The sequence below is a fragment of the Cicer arietinum genome, chromosome 2, assembly GCF_000331145.2.
Source record: "Cicer arietinum cultivar CDC Frontier isolate Library 1 chromosome 2, Cicar.CDCFrontier_v2.0, whole genome shotgun sequence".
Classification (NCBI taxonomy): domain Eukaryota; kingdom Viridiplantae; phylum Streptophyta; class Magnoliopsida; order Fabales; family Fabaceae; genus Cicer; species Cicer arietinum.
The window spans coordinates 10,542,928-10,565,808 of record NC_021161.2 but is presented as its reverse complement, the minus strand read 5'-3'; the positions used below and the strand labels follow the sequence as shown (position 1 = coordinate 10,565,808).

Genomic DNA, 22,881 nt, shown 5'->3' with positions numbered 1-22,881 from the left:
CCTCAGTCTCCACCAATCCATAATCCTTCCTCTTCTCATGAAGACGTTCCTTCACCTGAGGATGCTTTCGAAGCAGCTTCTCTACAGCTGATGGAAGATAGTGAAGAATTATATTTTGATTTGAATTTGTCCTATCATCAATTCTCACCAAAAAAAAACCCTCTTGAGACAATACCTATGGCAACTTCTCAAAATGTGCAAAAAAAACCTTTATGATACCTCCACTAAGTCTTTCGCACCCCATTTCAATACCTCTGGATATTGTTCATCCTCCACCAACAACTACCTATGTTGCACTTATTGAAGAACATGCTCAACCTCTACCTGAGGTCACTGGTCTGTTCAGCTCCATTGATTCCTTTTTAGCTACAACGATTAATAACTCATCTAACGACAAAGCTGGGAGTTCTCATAATAAAAGTTCAAGTGTCAATGATCAACCAAAAGACTCGAACCCTAGTAAGAGGACTGAGGAAAGGTAGAATCAAAAGCAGATGAAGCTGTTCAGGACCATTAGGAAGGATCAAAAGAAATTGCTTCAAGGTTTCACTCACTTCCATAACACTATTACTCAATTTGGTCTCATTCTTGAATGGGTTACCAAACATTTGGTTCTTGTTGTTGTTCCTGGAGATCATCCTCCTGAGCTACCAGCCCAACATTCCTTTGTTGTTCCCGTCCCTTCTCCTTCATCCTCGTTTGACGAGCCATCCTCCTTCGAGTAGTGTTGTGGTTCATACTTTTTGCTGCTGACCAATTCAGGGGGAGATAGATTATGATCATCTAGTTGTTATCTTTTTGTTTAACTATTTGATTAAGTTGAATTTTTGTAAGTGCCTATGTTATGTTTGTTAATGTTTATGTTGTTTTAAACCATCTTTTGTATTATGTATCTCATTAATGTGAAGTCTCTTTTTGGTTCAAATTCTTGTTTCAAAACTTTGACATATGTTCAGGGGGAGTAACCATCTTTACAATTTAAAAAAGATTACTCTTATGTTCTGGGGGGAGCACAAACAATTTTTCTCTAAATCTTTCATATTTAAATCATAATCTAAAGAATTTTGTCATCATAAAAAATGGGGAGATTGTTGAGACAAAATCTATCTCAAATGATTTTAAGGATAACAAAATTACTTAAGAGATTATGATTGCGGTTAATCACGAATCTGTGCGTTTGAGTGAATTCTTATAAGAAATCAGGTTAATCATCAATAAGATCAAAAGGAGAAAAATCTGACGCAATCCATCAAGTTTTCAAAACTGGAGGATAGAATGAACCCTTGAGAGGATGACCTCCAAAGATGCAAATACTCTTCCTCACTGAAACCATGATTGTTAGTCATGATGAAAAGTTAAAACAGTATCCAAGAATGAACAAATAAAGCATTTTTATCAAATAGGTCAGAGGCCAAATTTAACTTGTAAGAGGATGGGTTGTACGAGGTACGAGGATGACCAGTACTATGTAAGAGGATAGATCTATAGTCAACATCATTCTCAAAAGTTGAAAACAACCTAGCACTTCAACTTACAGAAAGGTTGTAGCCCACAAAGTCAAAGATATAGCCTTACATGTCTAGAAGAATGAAAAGAGAAAATGACATCTCATGACCAAGTACCTAGGAGGTTTGAATATCCTGCACGAGGATGGACTGCATCAGTCCAAGGGCAGCTGAATGTCAATTTCGTAAATATGAGAAAAGACCTTGGATTTTTTGATTGAAGTCCCCAACGGTCATAAAACATTTGCCACTTGGAAATGTCATCTCAAAGTCTTTATAAAAGACAATACGCTCTTCATCATCAATACACAACAACATTGTATAAAAAGATCAAGAATCTTAAAGCTATCAAGAGTAATTTCCATCATCTCTTTATACTTTCTATAATCTTTCACTAGATCTTTGAAATATCTTTTTTAGAAAGTGTTTAAGAAAAGATAAACAATCATACTTATATCACTTTGTAATTTCCACGTGAGTTACACTTGAAAATAGTTGGAACTTGTTAGAAGCAAGATTGTAAGCTTGGTGAGACTATATACTACACAAAGTATAATCAACCTATGTGACAGGTTAATCAGTTGATCATTAGTAAAATCTCACAAGTGTGTGAGGACTGGACGAAGCCTTCATTGGGTGAACCAGTATAAAAGTTGTGTGTGTCATTCTCTATATTTTCTATCTCTTTTAATCAGCTCAAATTCAAAGGTTTAAATTATCATCCTCGGGTTCGCATTCTCTCAAAGATGATAGCTTTTCAAAACACTTACCAAGGATTCTCGATAAACAGCAAAAAAAAAAAAAAAAAACCTTTTAGTGATATTTTAGATACAACAAAGTTATTGCATCCTCTTCCTTCAAAGGATTCTCGACCTCTACCTCTATAATTTCTTCTTTCTCAATTGTTAAAATTATCCAGACCTATACCTTCACTGATTTAATTGGATTTAACAACATTGTTGTTATTCACCTCTTTTCAAGGCTTCTTATTTTTCCTTTTTAATCTTCTCTAATATTCTGTTAACGTGACTTTAAATGCTTGTTTGTAAATTGTGCCACTGACAAGATGTTAGTGTCGTGTGACTCAGTTATCATAGTCACCACATGATCAAATTTCATCAGTATGGTGCGTATAATTTTTTCCCACCACTTTGCAATCAAGAATGTCTTTTCCCAACACCCTCATCTTATTGATAAGTTTTGGAACACGAGAATAATATTTTTCTACTATTTTCTAAAGTGATTGCAGTTTGAATTTATGGACCTTCTCAATTCGTTTATGTGAGAGCTTCAATATATCTCATGCTTCTTTTGCAATTTTAACATTTGTTATTTTTCCAAAAAAAGAGGAATTTATTCCTTGATGAATTTATGTAAATGCCAATTGTTTCTTTCTTGGAGCAATTTCATCAGCTTTTTGTTGTAACCTAAATTCCACACATCTTCCAATTTTGTGAACTTTTAGATATGTTGTCATAAAAAGTTCTCAATAGCTTAAATCAAAATTTAGGTCTAATATGTGGTTGGACTAGATAATAGATCCGTTTGTTTAAGATTTTTAAAAAGTGATTTTTATTTTATATTTTTAAAAATGATTTTTATACGAATTTATTTAAAAATAGTATAAGTTGTTTTAGACTTATTTTTTATCGATAAAAAAATAATTTTGACATTCAATAACTCATATTCATTAGTAAATATTTTAACATGACAACTTACATTTTTTTAAAAAGATATCTTTCTAAAATGATTTTTATGAAAAACTTCTCAAAATAAATTTTCATTTTAATCATTTTTTAAAATTTCATTATAAAAAAAAATTTTGTAGCAAATAGAAAACAGAAAAAATATTTATAAATAATATTTTAAGATAAACTATTTAAATCATATTTTCATTTGAAATTTTATATTTAAATTTTTTTATTAAAAGTATTATAAAAAAATAAAATATTATAAAAATCTTTTTAGAAATATCTTAAACAAACATACCAAATATTGTAATTGCTTGCCATATCTCTTTATATACTCAAAACATTTCTAAATGGTGAGAATTCTCTTACTCATCTCATACTAAAATATTTTAACGGATCTCACCGGCTTTGTTACTAGGACATAATTTTCATTAAACTCTTTAAAAGATATATGGCGGCAGAGAGAGAACATTTGAAGAGAATAATACAACTCTATTTTTTATTCATTCAATTGATTTTGATCACACTACCTTTTAGAGGCATTCTATACTTAACATCTAAGCAAATATATTTTTATGTATTAAGCAAACACAAACTGTAAAGATGCTGCCCGGTGTCTACTACTTTTCTTTGGTCCAATTACTTTCTTTCTTTCTTAATATTGAATGTTTAGTTATACTAAGACAAAACAACAACGTGTAGCTTAATACAACTAGAATTTGATAAATAACTATTCTAGGCAAAACACACCACTGATTAATAAAAAGAGAATTTGATAAATAACTGTTCTGTTTATTCTATTTCTTGCATTTATTAAAATATGCTAAAATAATAATACTGTTTTGAAAAGGAGGGATTATCCATAGTCAAAGATCCAATTTTATATGCACTGTTCTAATTTTTTTTGAAATAGCATAAAATTGAATACCATTTGATTTTCTTAATGTTATTTTCTTATAACTATGTAGATTGCATCAAATTTTGGATTTTTTTTGAAATTGAATTACAAAAATAAATCTTAATACTTATTTATTTTGAGTTAAATTTTCATGCATTATTAGTGTAAAAATTTATATAGTCAACAAATCATGACCAATCATGTGAAGGATTTTATGAGTAGTTATATCGAAAGTCAAATATTATTGATAATCTAACAGTTGTGATTGATTAATAGTGTAAAAACTATTTACACTAACATCGTATATAAATTAAATTCATTTATTTTTTTTATTAATATCATATATTATATTTATAAAGGTATCAAACTATTCCAAATGGATGTAAAAATTGTCTTTTTTAATGATGTTCTAAATGAAGAGGTATATGTTAAACAACCTCATCGCTTTGTGGATGAAAAGAAGTCCAATCATGTGTTCAAACCCTCAAAAGCTCTTTATGTATTAAAGCAAGCTCCTTGAGCTTAATACGAGAGGTTGAGTTCCTTTCTAAAAGAGAATGGATTCATAAGAGGACAAATTGATACCACTCATTTCAAGAAAACTCTTAAAGAGGATCTGTTGATTGTACAAATATATGTAGGTGACATGATATTTGGATCCACAAATGAAAAGATGTGTAAAGATTTCTCCAACCTCATGCAAAGTGAGTTTGGGATGAGTATGATGGGAGAATTAAAATTCTTCATTGGTTTACAAATTAAACAACTGGAATCTAACATCTTCATCTCTCAAGAAAAATACACCAAGGATCTATTTAAAAAATATAACATGAATTCGGCCAAGAGTATGAGAACTCCTATGCACCCATCCTCCATGCTTCACAAAGATGAAGAAAGAACTCCAATATCTGAAAAAGAGTACAGAGGGATGATTGGATCCTTATTATACTTAACAACTAGTAGACCTGACATAGTCTTTGGAGTAGGTCTTTGTGTAAGGTTCCAATCATCCTTTAAAGAATCTCATCTTACAGCAGTAAAAAGCATTTTGAGATATCTTGTTGGCACGATCAATCTGGAAATTTGGTACAAGAAATGTTCAAATCTCGACCTCATAGCTTATTTGCGATGCTAACTATGTTGGAGATAAATTTGAAAGGAATAGCACAAGTGGAGCTTGCCAATTTCTTGGTAAATCTCTAATAAGTTGGTCTTGCAAAAAACAATGTATCATTGCTTTATCAACTACAGAGGCTGAATACGTATCATCTGCATAATGCTGCTCAAAATTATTATGGATTAAAAAACAACTAGAGGATTACTCTCTAAGGTACGCAAAAATTCTCATCCTCTGTAATAATACAAGTGCCATTAATCTTTCAAAAAATCTCATTCAACATTCTAGATCTAAGCATATTGAAATCAAACATCATTTTATTAGAGATCATGTTCAAAAAGGGGACATATAATTGATTTTCATTGACACTGAAAATCAATTAGCAGATATTTTTACCAAACCTCTCCAAGAGGATCAGTTCAAAAATATATTGGAAAAACTCTCCATCATAAATCTGTCCAAAATTATTTAAATTTTCTTTTAACCATTGCACAATAGATGTATTTCTCTTGTTGTGATTGTTTATTTGTCAACACTATTTCTGCTGAAAGATCTCATCTGATTTGTTTTAAAAATAAACCAAAGGATGAGAGGATATCAAATCACCAGAGGACACAATGTCCATTTTGGTGAAACTCCCTCTTGTCACGTCAGACAAGGTATGCACACACCTTCTCTTCCATTGGCCAGTCAATATGACACGACCTCCTTGGCTTTCTCTCTGCATTTAATGCGTAGACGGCTACAACTGACCGTTGTATCCACTCCCCTAGGCTGTCTCATCCATCATCATCATGACCTCCTAGTGAAATGGCTAACCGTCTTTGTCTCCTTCCTCTAAACGTTCACTCTCTTTCAAAATTCCATCATCCTCTATTTAATCCTCCTTCCTCTCTCTAACTTTCAACACTTTCAAGAAACATAAAATGATAATAATAAAACTTTAATAATCTGAAAACGATAATTATAGTTTTTCTTAAACTATTTTTTCCTACAAACATTACCAGCTATGTATTTTTCAGAATTTTTTAAATTTTTTTCTTATTCAAACAATATTCTTACCCAATAAAAAAAGGACAAATTCTTTGAGAATAATTTTTTTTTTACAAAAGAAAAAGAAGCTTAGTTAAAGGAGTTGTTCAACCCTTTCGGACTTATAAGATAAAGCTCGAAGAGGATGTGTCAACAAAGAAGACAATGTCCTATTGAAACCAAGATGGTTAAGAACATTCATCAGTAATTTACTTTGATGATAACAAAGCATAAGAGAATAATTTATCTTTTGATGATTTTTTAACTGTGTAGATGTTAATATACAAAGACTCATAAAACATCATCTGACCACATAATCTAATAAGATAAGGTTGAAGAACAATGTATCTGGTGTTATACAAACACATCTTTTGATTGTATGCATCGAAGACAATGTTGACTTAAAGAACAATGTATGGCACAAAAGTGTATTCAATATACTAGACCGACAAATGTTAACAAGTTAAATATTATACCTTATGTACAAAGTATAATTTAGACGTTGGCATATCTATTTTGAATAGCCAAATTTCGTACAAAGCCAACCTAAAAACATCAAAATTTGTCTATTCTAAAGAACTAGGGTTTCTTTGAAACCTTTCGATATTAAACAATTTATTTCTTCGAGGAAAATATAAAATCTATTCGAAGATTGAAGAAACTGTTGATTTACAATAAATTGATTGTACAAGAATTCATCATAAAATATTTTGGGGATAAGAATCACAATGACTTTCAAACATATCTAAAAGTTTGATAAATCAGTCAAGTGCTATAAGCAACACAGAGTCAATGTACAAAATAAAAATCATTTGTTGTTGTTGTTGCATCGTCATTAAGAATTGTATTAGTGCATGTCGCGACCTAAAATTTTGAGTCCAAAATTTATTTTAAAATAGGAAAAATATTGGGAAAACCCCTTAAACATAAAATAAAAAATGATCTTTGAAACCAAATTTTTAGTTCGGGAGTCGATATTGACTAGGGAAGGTATTAGCACTCTACAACATCCGTTAAAATATGGTTACCTATAATTAATTGTACATAATTAATATTAACTTAAATATATTTATTTCTTCTTATTATTGAGTATGAATATGAATTGCTTTTTTATAAATGTGATTTTTAAGATAAAAGTGTGTTTAAAAATAGAGAAGAAAAAAAAATTATTATTGTGGTTGACAAGAGTGTGATCCTGCTCCTACGTATCTCTCGGTACGATGGAAAAATCAAAGCTACGTAGTTCTTGGTTAGAAAATACGAATGTATTAACTGCTTTTAAAGAAAATTGTGTGTTGTTATTGATAAAAAGGTTATTTTGACAAAAAAAAATTGAGTTTGTTTGATTTGAATAATTATTAAAAAAATACGAGTTTTAAGACTATCAAGTTGTACAACTTGTGTCTTAAAAAAAACTCGAAAACTAAAAAAATGTCAGATCTAGTTAACCCGTTTAAAAATAATTTTATTATTTTTGTTATTAAAATGAACTTTTAAAATCTTCAAGTTGTACAATTTGTGTCATAACTGCTCAAAATTTTAAAAGATGTCACATCCAATTAACTACTTTAAAATAATTTTTTATATAATTATTAAAAAAATATGAATTTTCAAACTGTCAAGTTATTACACTTTATATAACATAATTGGAAGCAATATTTTATTTATTTATTTTTGAAGAAAAAATAAATATTCAATTAAAAAAAAGTTGAACCATCATTTCAAAAACAGATAAACACATGTTTCTTAAGAGTAAGGCAAGGTAATCAAATCTTAAGGGTGTCAAACATCACTATACCACATGGTAATCAAATCTTATGAGTGTCAGACATGTTTCGCACTCTGCAACATCGAGAAATAATCGTCCCATTTAAACAGATAGACATTACCTCAAAACTCACTTTTCAATAAAATTTGAAACCAACAAGACAAATTTCAACTCACTTCTCAATAAAATCCGCAAAGTTTCAATAAATCTTAAGGCAAAATTTCAACACATCCTAAAACATCCTTTAAGAAAAAACTCAAGTTTCAGCCTAAAAAAAATCTCATTTTTTAATATAAGTTTCACACAATGATAGTAGTAAAAGGATAGATAGCAGAACAACAAATATGAGAGTGACATATATTTGTGGTATCATTTGAAGAAGAAGGTTGCGGTGGTGTACGATTGATGGTGTTGGCGGCGGTTGGTGACAGTTATTGGAAAGGCAAATAACCTCAACGACAACTTTCCAGAAAATTGAGATGGGTTCTAATGGTGACAGCCTGAAAAGTCAAAAGAAAGAATACTCAAAGCCTGAATAGGTAAAGTAAATAATACTTATATGCTATTATTTAAATAGTGGATTAAGCATTTGAGTCCACTGAGGCAAGATTTCTCTATAAGAGGAGGACTAGATGTAACAACAGTTTGCTGTGAATTAGTATAAAAATACACTACAAAAAAACATTTGTATACCTATAGAAAATTACCCACGGATCTCATTCTGTGAGTAAATTAGTTATTATCTACGGAAAAACCGTGTATTTTTTTTTAACTAATTTCCAGGATTACTCCGTATGTAAAATTAAAAAACCCGTGAGTAAAGAAGAAAAAAATACAACTCTCACTTAAATTGTGCGAAATTTTTTTGTGTTATTTTTACTATAACTTCTCCGTAGGTAATTTCTATTTTTTTAAAAAATTTTTGTTTTGAGTTTTTTTAAAAAAAGGTTTATGTGAAAACAAAAATAACTCTTCATTATCAAAACCAAAAGAACTTACATTCAGATTGCAACCTATAGAACCCTAAACCCTTCTTCTTCTTCCAACCTCCTCCAGATTGTATCTTGCTCCGTCTGACTCAGACCGTTCTAGATGTTGTCTTGATGATCGCTCTCTCTCAAGGGTAAGTTAGCTTCCTTTATTATTGTGCTGAAATTTCATCTGATCTCGGGTCTCTTCCAGTGGTCTTCTATCGTTTGAAGAAGTAGTCGTGTCTCGTCCCGGACATCTGTTACCCGCTTCGTCGTCCCATTCGGTAACTTTCGTCGTCGCCCTCACTGAACCGACTACTTTTCTATCATCTTTTCCCTTTTCTGCAATGGAGTTTTACTGAAATCGAGTCTTACTGAAATCGGATTTCCTTTTCTTGCAATATGCGCTTAGACTTTCTTTACTATTATCTAAAATAGCCCTAATTTTTTTTAAAACCCTAATCATTTTCCTTCAAATCCGAAATTATTCATATTCTTTGTTTTTCTTACATAATGTTGTAGTTAATAATGTTGTAGTGAATGTTATGCATTGAAGGGGATAAGTAGTGAGACACCAGAACTATGGACTTCAATGTTAAGTCATAGGACTTATATTCTCTATATTGGGGATATTAGCTTTGTTATCAGCACTTACAGATTGTTCATGTTCCTGGTTGTTTGGTTCTTGATTTAATTTGTCATTAAAAGCATTCACTTTCTTTCTTACAAGTCATTATTCTTGTTGCTTTTACTAGATTAGACACATTTTGTGCTATCCAAGACCTATGGCAATTCAAACATTTGTTAACCATAATGCCTCTGATCAAGATCTCCAACAGGCATGCCTTTATGATCCAACATTTGTTATTTTTACCTTGTACTTTTTCTCCCTTTTATTTGTTTATGATCCTAAATGTATAGTTAAATTCTTGTTGTTCTTTTTTTTTACAAATAGTTAAATTCTTGTTCTGATTTGGTTATAGATATATACAAAATTTTATTCTATCATTATTAAGCATAATTTCATTTCATTCTTCCGTCTATTAAAATGGTTTAGTATCATATATTTTGAATTCAATTCTGATCAAGGGGTAATTGCATTTATTTTTAATTAGGCTTTGGTCTTTAAGTTAATTTCTGAAATCTTGGCAAACTACTTGAAATATTTGGGAACAAGAATATTATGAAAATTTGACAAATATGACTTTAAGTTAATTTTAATTAGGCTTTGGTGTTTAAGTTAATTTTTGAATTAATAGGGAAGCCACATTGACTTTTCATCTTAATCCTTTCACGTTGGTAGTTGAACATTATGACCTGATTTTGACTTTCTCTTCCAAAGCCCTTCCCCAGCATCAGTTTCAAACTTTGAGTTTCAATTTGGGTCTGTCATAGTCGAGACGATCTTGAACATCGTAGAATTGAATTGTTGTGTGTGCTGATAATCTAACTCGTCGATCGCGAGGTCCTTTTGCGGTGTAGACTTTACTATGTCTATCTTTTCTACCTGTTGATCTAACAATGTGGCCTCCTTGAACTTGAACTATTTCTCCCCCAGTGCTCTTCATTCCTATTATTCTTATGTATTTCTACTTCTTGCATATGTATTTTTTATATGTGTGAAATTTTATGCCACTTGAATGAATGTATGCTTCAAAATTTGTTCTTGTATTTTGATTTTTGTGCACTTGTTTGTGTAGTTAGTGATAATGACAACCACTGAGAGCTTGATTCTTTTTCTTCCTTCCTTTTTGTGTGGCCTTGTTTTATCTCTTAATCGTTCTTTTCTAATTGGTGTTGAATTTCTTAAACCTTTTCTTCATGTGGATACTTCATCTGCATCTAATCAGAATTATTTCACTTCTGTTGATCCCAAAACTAAAACGTGTTAGGTAGTGCACTCACAATGCAAAACAACTTTACGCTCAGTACTATTCAAGATCTGCAACATGTATGCCTTTATGATATTTGATTTATTTGATGTTGTCTTCAGAGATTTAAAATGTACCATAATTTCTTTTTCAATGTTTGAGTCCCCCTCTTGTTAGAATCACTTGTTTGTTAAACATATTATACAATTTTGCAGTTGCTGTTATAGTGGAAATACATGAGACATGGCGTAGAAAGGCTGTTTGGAACCACCGGGTGAAAGACTTTCATTTGCTAACAGGAATTCCAGTTACAAGTCCCATTATATCCCTAATAGTTGGTAGTGAAGACGAATCACTGCAAGCAAGTCGGTATGTTTCATTCCCTTACTTTCTTTCCCATCATTTTTGGTGCTCAATGAATTAAGTATCACATGAGTCCACGGCTACAGAAGCTAATCATGATTTTAATTTTGATCAACTGTTAGTTAATTTAATACTATATTTTAGTCATGTAGGCAAACTTTGTGATTAGACTATAAAGTAACAGTAAATAAGTGCGGAGCAACTTTTCCTTAAGCCTAAGAAAATAGGCCATAATTTGTTCCTTGCCTAAGCTTTCTTGTACAACTTTTTCTCAAATGGTGTAAAATTACCCACGGACATGTCCTGGATATAATTATAAATATCAAATTTGTCGCAGATGATCCGTGAGTAATGTTACTTGCGACTTTTTCGTCGGTAAGTATTTACTATTTTACCCACAGAAAATCTATGAGTAATTTTATCCACGGAGACTTAGTGAGTCATACTACCTACGGATAATCCTTAAGTAAGTGTATCTCACTGCTTACCCATCGGTAAATATTTTCCTACGAGCGATTTAGCTACGAACCTGTGTTCGTGGATAATTCGTGCGTAATTTTACGTTACTTACAAACATTCTATGGATAAAGATAAAATCTGCCGTAGGTAATAACAACTCAAATCTAGATAATACCTACCTACAGACATGTGTTCCTTCTCTATCTCCCTCTCTTATTTAATCTAGATTATGTATGTTTCAATTTTATTTTACCTGTTTTATAATTATAAGTTGAATGATTTGATGAAGAACATATCCTTTTATTTAAGCAACTCAAATAAATTTTCATAAATGACAAAATACAATTCAAACCCATCATTTCTTATGTTTTCCAACACCTTCAATAACCGATCATGGTACTGTGATCCATTACTTTAGAGAAAAGTAAGTTGTGAGAAATGTAGTGCCCTCTTTACTAGTGAATTGATGGTTAGGGTTTATCTAATTTATTGAAATAGTTAGAATTTATATTCACCGGTAAGGGTAAGAACCTATCACGAGACTAACCAAAAGAACAACTCGACCCATCGTGGGTCATTCACAAATTCAACCCAATATGATATTCATTCGTATTTTAAAATAAATACTATAAGAATTTAATAATTGATATTTAATATTTTTATTTTAATTATTTAATAAAAGTAATTCATAAAAATCAACGGAATAGTCTCATGATATATAGGACAAATCTAATGCATCCCCTATTGAAGATGAAGAACAAGCCACATTTCAAATGATGCTTAATAGAAGTGAGGACTGAGTGATCTGTGAACTTGATTGCCACTAATATAGCAATCTTAATTACTTTAGTTTATATTAAGAGACTTGTTAAAACTCAGAGACTAATATAGCCAACTGGAAGGAATGTTTATTATGCTTGAACGGTAGCAAACTAAGGCTATATATATTCAATACAAAATGACTAAGAGAATAAATAGTTAACCACATCTAAGAGCTCTATAATGTAGTGAAAAAAATCAAAGCAGAATAAATTTTCTTAAATACAAACTCCCTTAAACTCACTAGTAGAATTTTACCTTTCTAAGTAGGTTAAAATGTACATTTTAAGTCAATTCTGTGTCCGAGTTAACAGCAAATAAACATGTTTCTTTTTAAGTCGTTTCAAGAACCGACTTAACATATTTTCGTCATCTTAAGTAGGTTCAGCTTAACCGACTTAAACATCATAAATTCAGTTCAACAAATCATGTTCTTAAGTCTGTTCTTTCGATCAATTGACTTAACAGATAAAGTTAAAATAATAATTATTTTTTAATAAATTTCTTTTTTCTTTTCTTTATGCTCCTGCTCCATACATACATAGTACTTTCAACCACAATTTTATATAACCATCTAATAATCATAATATACAATATCAAACGCTCATACAAAATATAGAGAACAAATAAGATGTCTCGCAATTTATGACTACTCTTGACAAGACGAAAAATGATTTAGATGTCCATTAACAAAATTATAAAATCACATTTAATAATATTCAATAGACATATATTCAAGCACCATCATTTTCTTCAATTAATTTCAAAATAAAATCCACACAACGTTCTTAAACTTCTTTAATTTGATCTGCATGAAATGATCTCGAGTCGTCAAATATCTGTACAAAAAAAAAACACAATCAATACCGATTGAATCCTAATTTTTATCATACGAACATTAAAAAAAACACAATTAATAACAACTTATAATTTCTTATAATACGAATATAAAAAAAACACAATCAATAACAATTTGTAAAAAATTTACATACTTGCATCCATGAATCAACAATATCAGCTGTTACAATGTTCAATATATGTAACATGACATAATAGCCACACTCATAATTTGAAGCTTGTCTCTGACTCTAAAATTAAAATCATAAAAAAAATGTTAGATGCATAAAATTGTTATAATATTATAAATGAAGTTATGTATTTGTAAACAACTTACTATAGGAAAACTCCATGTTATCTTCGGTTTAACTCTCAAACCTAGAAACCTATAATAACCTTAGAAAACTCTACAAAGTAAAAATAATTATTAAAATTTTGTTATAAAACATATTACAGTACTTAATAACAATATAAATAAATTAAATACTTACAAATCAACAATGTGACATATTTTTTTATCTGGCTTCCTTTCCAATGAACATATAAAGACTACATTAAGCTCCTTAGGATTAATAATAAGTAATTGCTAATGACGACTACAATAAACAATTAAATATATGTTATATTCAATTATCTCCTATTATAAGCGATAACTATAATAGAAAATATTTACTAAGATGCTAGGTAACAAGTTATTTTTTCCTCGTACAACTTCTTTTGAATGTGGACTTGAGGATTAGTTGAACCATTTTCACTTTAGATGAAACTTGGATCAATAAATCCATACACTTCATTCTTTTCTAAGTCAATACAACGACAATGTAGATAACTAAGATATGAAACTTAATTTTTATTATAAATGAAATTCATAATTTGGCAAAATTTACAAATTTACAAATAAAACATACTTACGGTAGCCAAACTTGTAAAATGGTGATGCATATCTCCTCTTTACCCATACACAACTCTATAGTCCCGGATACAAAACATCTTCTTTGTCATTGCACAAACTATCAAAAACATGTGCACGTTGAAAAAACTCTTGTCCAATATCAAGAAACATGTCCTCAAGTCGATTGTCCATATCTTCACGAACTTCTTCTCTATCTGATACATTTGTCATGTTTAACGAATCATCGTGCCATATTCATTTTGTATAAGTTTGGAATATCCCATAACAAATAAGATTATTTCTTATTTCTTCAAATAAGATTATCATTTTTAGGAAGTTTTTTTAAAGCAAATTCTATAAATTCTTCCACACCTTTCTGATACACTTCACTTGAACGATTAACATTCATCCAACTACAATCCATAACTACTTCTGTTAAAAATAAATAACCGTAAAGATTAAGGTAAAAGATTAAAACTAAAACAATTTTATTGTTTAGTAAATATATAGTTTACTTTTTATTTATTATCCTAAAGTGTCGTATTCATAATAGCTAAGAATAATCTAATAGTATACTATAGTTTTCTTCCTTATTGTTATTATTTTGTTAATATCTAAGTATATGTGAAATTTACAATAATAGAATAATTGAAATATTTTAAACAGGAAATTTTCACGTGTATTAGTTCCAAAATAATTAATTAATTAATTAATTGAAATATGCATCAAAATAATTGAAATATTTTAAATGTGACACTTCCAATTGAAATAGTTTAAACAGGAAACTTTCAAATGTATTAGTTTAAACATGACACTTTCAAGTGTATTAGTTTAATCAATTTCTTCTATGTATTTCAAAATTAATTAATTTCACTGTGCATCAATGATAAGAGCTATTACTTCAGGAATAATGGTTTCTTTAATCTCTTAAAGATTACAAGAGTTATTGCTTCAAGAATAATAGTTCCTTTAATGTCTTAAAGATTCAAGTCATACAACTTTGCTCTTCTTATTTGAGATACATGTTCGGTAAAATCATGAAGATAAATGATATTCAGTAACATTCTATATTTTTTAATTGTTTTGTTCTGTTTCAATAGCAAGATATACATGTCTACATAGAATACTATTGTTTTGCTCCCTATTTTGTACATACACAAATTATAAAAAATGAAATATGTAAAATATGTAATTTAACTTGAGAATCAAACCTGTCTTAGTGAATTGATGAAATGGTGACAATAAAACGACAACGGGTTGTGAAGTTGATGTTAGAAGAAAGGCATGAAGTCATAATCCAGATTGTAAGTGATGCACGATATAGAGGTTAGGAATAGAAGGTGGAGGTTTAGAGTGCATAGGTCGCCTCGTTTACCCAAGTAAACGACTTAAACATGGAGGAAGATGAAATATATTAATTTTTTATTTTTACTTTTACTGTCTCTCTTAATTAGTTTACATGCCACCAGACTTAACAAATGAGACAGAGGTATATTTAAGTCGGTTGCCCGTACAAACCAGTTAACAAAATGAGACGGTGACAATTTTGTTGGAGTTAGAGCTATTTGAGAAGCTTCGCGACATGTTTGGAGTGACTAAAGTTACATAAGGAAGCTAAGATGCATTAGTCACTAATAGAAAATTAAGTTTTTAATACAGCGAGTTAAGTCTCTAAGGAAGTGAAATCTTACATCGATATGCTTGCTCTTGCCATGGAGTATCAGATTCTTTGATAACTGTATGGGAGAAATGTTATCACACATGATCACCGTACTTGTCTTCTCTTCAATGCCAAGTTTCTCCAATATCCTCCTGAGGCAAACACACTGACTCATCGATGCTTAACGTACTTAAATCATTTGACTCATCTATTGAGCAGACAACATAATTGAATTTGGGAGTAAAAGATCTAAGTACCTTATTGACCATTGTACTCTGATCTATTATCTCGCCATTTGACTTCATTTTGTTTACTGTAGACAAGGTTCGACCTAGGTAGCTATCTACCTTTTCTGCTTCTTTCATGGTGAGAAGCTCAAACTCTTCTTAGTGCCTGAAGTTGAACCTTTTTCACCTTAGTGGATTCTTGATATTTCTGCTTTATTGAATTCAAGATTTCCTTCAACGTCCCTTTGTCAAGAATCGTCTCTAGAATTTGTCTATCTATTGCCTGGAATAGATAGTTTTTTACCTTCAAATCTTTGAGTTTGGCTTCCTCCACCATCTTCCTATGTGCCTCATTTGCTAATGAGGTCCCAATTGCCGGTGTTGGGATTCCTTCACCACCAGACTCCACATCTCCTTACTTCTCAGAAATTTCTCCATCATAATGGCCATCAAATCTTGGGATGGAGGGTTGCAGAAACTTATCAGATGTTGACATTCTGCTTTCTCTCTCTTTGTTTTACTCGCACCCTTTCACACAATCAGCCCTTTATAGGGCTCTGATGCCATTTGTTAAATCTCAGAGACTAATATAGCCAACTGAAAGGAATGTTTATTATGTTTGAACTAGCAAACTAAGACTATATATATCCAATACAAAATGACTGAGAGAATAAACAGCTAACCACATCTAACGGCCCTATAATGTAGTGAAAAGAATCAAAGCAGTAAACAAACTCCTAAAGAATAGGTCTCCCTAAATACTAGGACTTATTAAACAAAGTGAAAAACAAACAAAGACTAAGTCTATCATAGCAAATATAATTGCTCAAAAGTTTTTCTAATGAATGATTTGAATTGGTTTTGTTTTCTAAAAAAAAAAATAAAGTTAATTAATTGAATACTAAATTATAAAATTAAATAATAATTCAGTACTCCCTTTGACCTTAAATATAAATATAAAAGTTTATATACTTAGTTCAAATTTAGATTCAAAATAATTATTTATTTATATTTAAGTTTGGAGAGAGTATTTTGATCGTAAACTAACTATTTTGAAAGAACAAGTATATAGATTGCAATTAGGATGTGTGGAATTATGAAAGAAAACCCAATTAGTTATGCATTTTTACTAACTATCTTATAAATACAAGTTATCCAATAAATAATATACAAAAAAATAGTATTTGTAATTGGGACATCGTTACAATATTTTTCTCTTTGTTGCAAGTTACTTACAATTCCAGTATATGCTACCAAAAAGTGCAACAAAGCAGAGAAGTAAGTCATGCAAAAATACCAAAAACTAGAAGAAAAAACAAGTGTTTCTATGTGAATCCAAAATGCACTTGTGGAAAATTTGGTTGTGCATGATACAAATGTTCATCAAAGATATTAACAGCACAAGGCCCTGAAGCAGAACTCCATCCATGGTGATTGGATTGATCAAACCCTTGTTTAGGTGCTTCATTAATGTTACCATTCACATTATAATCTACTTGGTTTTCATGTGGATTATTATTATTAATCCCTGTAGTTGGTTGGAGCTTCACATCATTCATTATGTTGAAATTGTTTGGAATGTATGGAAATTGTCCATTGAATTGTAGCCTTACTGGTGCTGTATTGCTCATGTCACTAAGGACACAATTTTCTTGACCAGAATTTGAAATATTGTTTGTTTTTGTGCTTGAGCCAAGGTAACTTGCATAACTCCCAAAAGATGAACTTGTTGAGCCTTCTACATCTCTATCATTGAAAGTAATAAGCTTGATAAGTAGAGTTAGAGACAACAATTCAATGTATATATCTATGAAATTAATTTATTTGCTAGGTTGGTGTAAAATATTTTTACACATACATTCAATCATATCTCACGTCGTAGATATTCAGATAAAATTAGAGGTATGACTTAAATATATGATTGGTCTTTGGGTGCATTTCCTTATATACTTTTCATATGTGCTACTAAAAAATGCAAATCTACAATTTTTTTTTGAATAAAATTTAGGTGAATTTTCTTATATACTTTTTATATGGTTTTTATTTTTTAATTTCATCAAAGTTTGATGTATCCAAGTAATAAAAGTGATGAACCTTCTGTCTTAGTTTTTGTATTAGTTTTTCGGTTTTAATCACTATAATGTAGAAGAAAAAAATACATTTTTCTACTTTTTATATTTTTTGTTTGATTATGTGTGGACGACAAAATCAAAACATTACATACACTAAAATCAAAATACTACGAAAGATCAATTTTTTTTTTATATTTTAACAATTAAAATCGAAATTTGTGTTTATAAGGATTAAAAGTGAAAACTTATATATTTTGCATTGGTTAAAATATGTTTAAGCCTATAAAATACCATACAAAAGAAAATGTTTATTACATCATTCATCAGTTCTACTATAATATATTTTATGACTCTGTTCTAACTGAAATATGTTTTAATATAACTTACTATTAGAATAAGTTAAGCAAACTAAGAAATTAGAATATCAAGGATAATGTTTTGGAGCATTCAATATTTATATATACTTCAGAAAAAATAAACTCACTTGTGGAGAAGCAAGTTTGAATCTTCAGGCATTACTATGTTCTGGTTATCACCATTAACCATCCATGAAATAGATTGAAGATGTTGTTGAGCACTCATTTTGTAGGGAACATGCATTTCATTGAACTAGAAGATAGAGATATTTTAGCCATGTCTATTATTTCTATATCATGGAAACAAGTTTAAATAATAAAATTAAATTAAATACCCCAAAATAATTATTTACCTGATTATTGCATTGCAATGATGCCAATTGTTGCTTTTGTACATTTTCCTATCAAAGTAGGAAGAGCTTATTAATAATTTAAATGCTACATTATTGAGGATTGTAATTTATATTACTACCATATCCAATAATCTAAGCTAAATACAACATTTTTCTTCCATTCAAGTTTGCTCAATTTGTTCATATAGGATAAATATAAAACACAAACAAAAGAAGCAAAATTTTCCGAAAGTTTCAATTTTTTTAACACAAAAATTTATCATGGAAAAGTCTTTTTGCATACAAGTTTAGGTAGAAAGAAACTGAGGTGCATACCTTGTGAGAATTAATTTGATTAAGAGACTCCTTGAGTGAATTTTCCATGTGTTCCAATTCATCCACACTACTAATTTTTTCAATTTCAGTCCAATGGCTATAAAATCCAACAATTTTTTTCAGATTAGCTTGTTGCTATAGGGCACTAAATAGGACATGTTCATTATAATATAATGCCTCCATTTTTTTTAAGTGTAGTTTTAGGATTTTTTTTACACTTAATAATGAAATCAACAAATTTAGTTGTACTGTCTTTTTCTTAAGAGTTATTTTTTTTCTTATAAAACGACACTTAAAAATGAACAAATAGAATAGTTATTAGTGTAAAACTATATATTATACAAATAAATAAAAAAGTTATTTAATAAAATTCACCTTAGTCTCTCTTGTATTTCAGCGATTCGATTATGTAATAGCTTGGTTTGATTACTCAAATCCTGCACAAATCCAGTTAGTGAAGAACATAACATTGAAAAATAAAATGGGAAATATTAATAAAAATTGAGATGATTTACCTCAACAGTTTGACTACTGTAACAAAAACAAGAATATTTTAGTTTCTCTACTTAGTGAAATAAATGGTTAAATGTATTGATAGTTGCAATTGCTAAATTAGTTGGAGAAATGAATACCTTGTACCATAAAATTCTTGTATATTCACATCATGATCTAACTTCTTAAATGTTTTCTTTAGTGCCTAACCTCCCAAACAAACAAAATAATCATTACTAATAATGAATTAATGAGGAAACAATTATTACTATAATTTCAAACCAAAATAATGAAGAGAAGATTTTTAGTACAAGGAATGAATTGTAAGAAAGTAACTTACTTCAAGACTCTCCAACTTCCTGTTACAATTCAATTGGAAAAGATTTGATCAAATCCAAGTATTTTTCTAAGGAAAAAAATGCATAAATAATATGCATATGTCAAAGGATTTTAATTGTACCTCTTTGCCCTTTCTTGTGAGGTTAGTTGAGCAAACTTTGCTATCACCTCCTCAAAGTTGCTACATATATACACCAAAGTTGAGGAGAGAATAATTAGACAATGAATGTGAAGTTCCCATGGTTTATAGAAGTATAGATAACTATAATCATTTTCACAATGTTTTTTAATGAGAAAGACTAACATTAGGAGTTCATGTCCATTGGATGCTCTAATAATAATAAAATCAAACCAATTAGGAATTATTATCATCACTTATATGTGTTTAGAATATTTTAAAACAACACACTTTGTTTTGTAGCTTCTATATTATATTTAAACTCAATCTACAATTCAAAGTTTAAACAAATTTGCAAAAATTTACGGTAATATCAAATATACACTAAACCCATTTGAATTTTATGGCATTGGGATGTTGTGATTATAATGTACATTTACATTAATTGTGACATAACATAAAAACAAAAATAAGCAAATATATACGTACCTGCGTCTCCCTCTACATAACGAAGGTTTTCCACCTGGTGAAAACATGAGAAGTATAATATCAATATCACATAATATAGATAATTCACTAGCTTTCTTCATGATTCCATTCTTCCTTTTGGCATAGGTTGCTTGGCGTCCATTGGTGTTTTCCAACCTCTTAATCTTTAACTTTACCCTCCCCATCCTACACATTCATATATAACAACAATATTAATTTCTAAATTACAAAATGTAAGAAGAGAAAACATAGAATTACAAACATAAATAAAAAATATGTAATGTTTGAAGGATTGACAATTCATATTACGTTGGGTTAATGGAAGATTCAAACATTGTATGATGATGATAACGATGATATATAGATTGGGGAACACTAGAGGGTGACCAAAAAAACCGGTCATTTGAGCGTCCGAGAGAACAGGGAGCTGTTAGAGATTTCGTTTGCCATGTCACAATTTAGTATCACCGACAATTTGAACAACACGAACATTTTCACTATCTGACGTGTTATCTTCTAATTCATAAACTATGCAATTGTATTTCAAACAAACAACAACAATAATAAAAATTCAACCCGTAAAACTCATAAGTCGAACTAACTCAAGTAAGCTTTACACTACTAGGTGATACAATTGTAGCCGTCAACAAATTCAATATTTTACTCAATTTAATATTTTAATATAAACAATAAATTTTATTAAATTAACAGTTGATTATTGACATAATATATTAATAATTAAGTGTACAGAGTTTTATATAAATTAAAAATTCATAATTATATAATCTAATCATCGATATTTAATTATATTTTTAAAAATATATTATATGTTCATTTGAAATTATTTAACAACGTATCACATAATTTTAAAATTTTATAAAAACCTGTATAGTCAATTGATTTAATAATAACTTTCGATCAGACGGTTAAATTGATAAAATTTACCATTGATATTGAGTTATTAAGTGGAATAACTCGTTAGAAGACTTACTCATGAAATTAATGGATCTATGTATTGACTCCCAGAGTAACTTTGTAATGAGTTACTCTACTTAATAACTCAATATCAAAGGTGAATCTCATCTATCCAACTCTCAAAACAAAAGTTCTTGTTATGTAGATCAACTCTACAAATTTTTATAAAATTTTAAAACTATTTGAAACTTCGTTAAGTAATTTCAAATAAACATATAATAAACTTTTAAAAAATATAATTAAATATCGATGGTTAAATTACATAGTTATAAATTTCGAATTTATCATTAAATATAGTGATTTATTAAACAAAGTACCACATCACAAGAGTTACTCTTGAAATCAATAGATCTCCATCCATATATATATATATATATATATATATATATATTAGATACTCTAAGTGTGAAAAAAGTTTGCACAGTAAACAAATCACAACTAATTATATGCATTACTTTAATTAGGGGTAAACAAAATTCTGAATTAGAAATGCTTGAAACTTAATCGAATTAATTTTCAGTTCGAAAAAACTAAACTCAACTGATTTTCACTTCGAAAAACTGAACCGAGCTGGTTCTATAAATTGGTGAATCGATTTATTGCTCTTAACCGAACCCAATTGATTTTAACTTTGTTTTACTTGTTCGAAATGAACTGAATTGTTATAATATGGATGATATCGAATTGAACTTTTTTTTTCTATCAAATTGAACCAAACAATTGTATTCCTGGTTCAGTTTAATTTTTTTGAACTGAACACTGGTTCGGCTTAGTTTAGTTCAATTCTACAATTTAATTCAGTTTTTAGTTTTTTTAAACATACTAATTTTAATAATAGATGGTAAAAATCAAACATTATTTTTTATTTATTTATTTTTTATTTTTTATTTAAGATTATGATTGATTTCTTCTGTGTAAATTATTCTTACATTTTTTTTTGTAAGAATAAGTTTTTTAATATTATTAGTGTATAAAAATTGAGCTTATATATTAAGAGAATATTCATATTTCATTTACATCTACTAATTATCTTCAAATCTTTATATAAATCACTTAGTAGTTAACTTTATTCAAAACTATTTTATTTATTTATTTTTATCTATACTACTACTATTATTTTTTATGGGAATATTATTTTTATTATTTTATTGCTACTAAAAAGTTACTATGAATTCATAAAAAAAAATATTTTAATTATATGTATATTTACATTAAATGGGAATACGTACGGCTGTCACTACTTAGGAGATACAACTCGTGTC

At 29.3% G+C, this 22,881-nt stretch overlaps 1 protein-coding gene and 2 long non-coding RNA genes across 4 annotated transcripts; 1 reads left to right on the top strand and 2 right to left on the bottom strand.

The window, feature by feature from the left end:
* The first annotated feature begins 8,975 nt into the window (after positions 1 to 8,975).
* On the top strand, positions 8,976 to 17,977 carry LOC101504432 (uncharacterized). Of its 2 annotated transcripts, XR_012162005.1 has the most exons (4): positions 8,976 to 9,266; positions 9,738 to 9,821; positions 11,069 to 11,222; positions 17,339 to 17,977. It is a non-coding gene; the product is annotated as an uncharacterized lncRNA (long non-coding RNA). The 2 variants fall into 2 exon arrangements; XR_003471512.2 differs by lacking the exon at positions 9,738 to 9,821 and having other exon boundaries at positions 8,978 to 9,266; positions 17,339 to 17,806.
* On the bottom strand, positions 12,966 to 17,095 carry LOC140919323 (uncharacterized). The gene is made up of 3 exons (XR_012162006.1): positions 13,669 to 17,095; positions 13,487 to 13,582; positions 12,966 to 13,333 (listed from the first exon to the last, which is right to left on the bottom strand). It is a non-coding gene; the product is annotated as an uncharacterized lncRNA (long non-coding RNA).
* LOC101504656 (agamous-like MADS-box protein AGL30) lies at positions 17,436 to 21,125 on the bottom strand. Its single transcript, XM_004490029.4, has 11 exons — positions 20,954 to 21,125; positions 20,645 to 20,830; positions 20,159 to 20,218; positions 20,039 to 20,057; positions 19,839 to 19,903; positions 19,722 to 19,737; positions 19,582 to 19,643; positions 19,207 to 19,303; positions 18,892 to 18,939; positions 18,667 to 18,791; positions 17,436 to 17,856 (listed from the first exon to the last, which is right to left on the bottom strand). Exons 1-11 carry the CDS (start codon positions 20,977 to 20,979, stop codon positions 17,436 to 17,438), a joined length of 1,125 nt encoding a protein of 374 aa, XP_004490086.1. The 5' UTR covers positions 20,980 to 21,125.
* Positions 21,126 to 22,881: the final 1,756 nt, after the last annotated feature.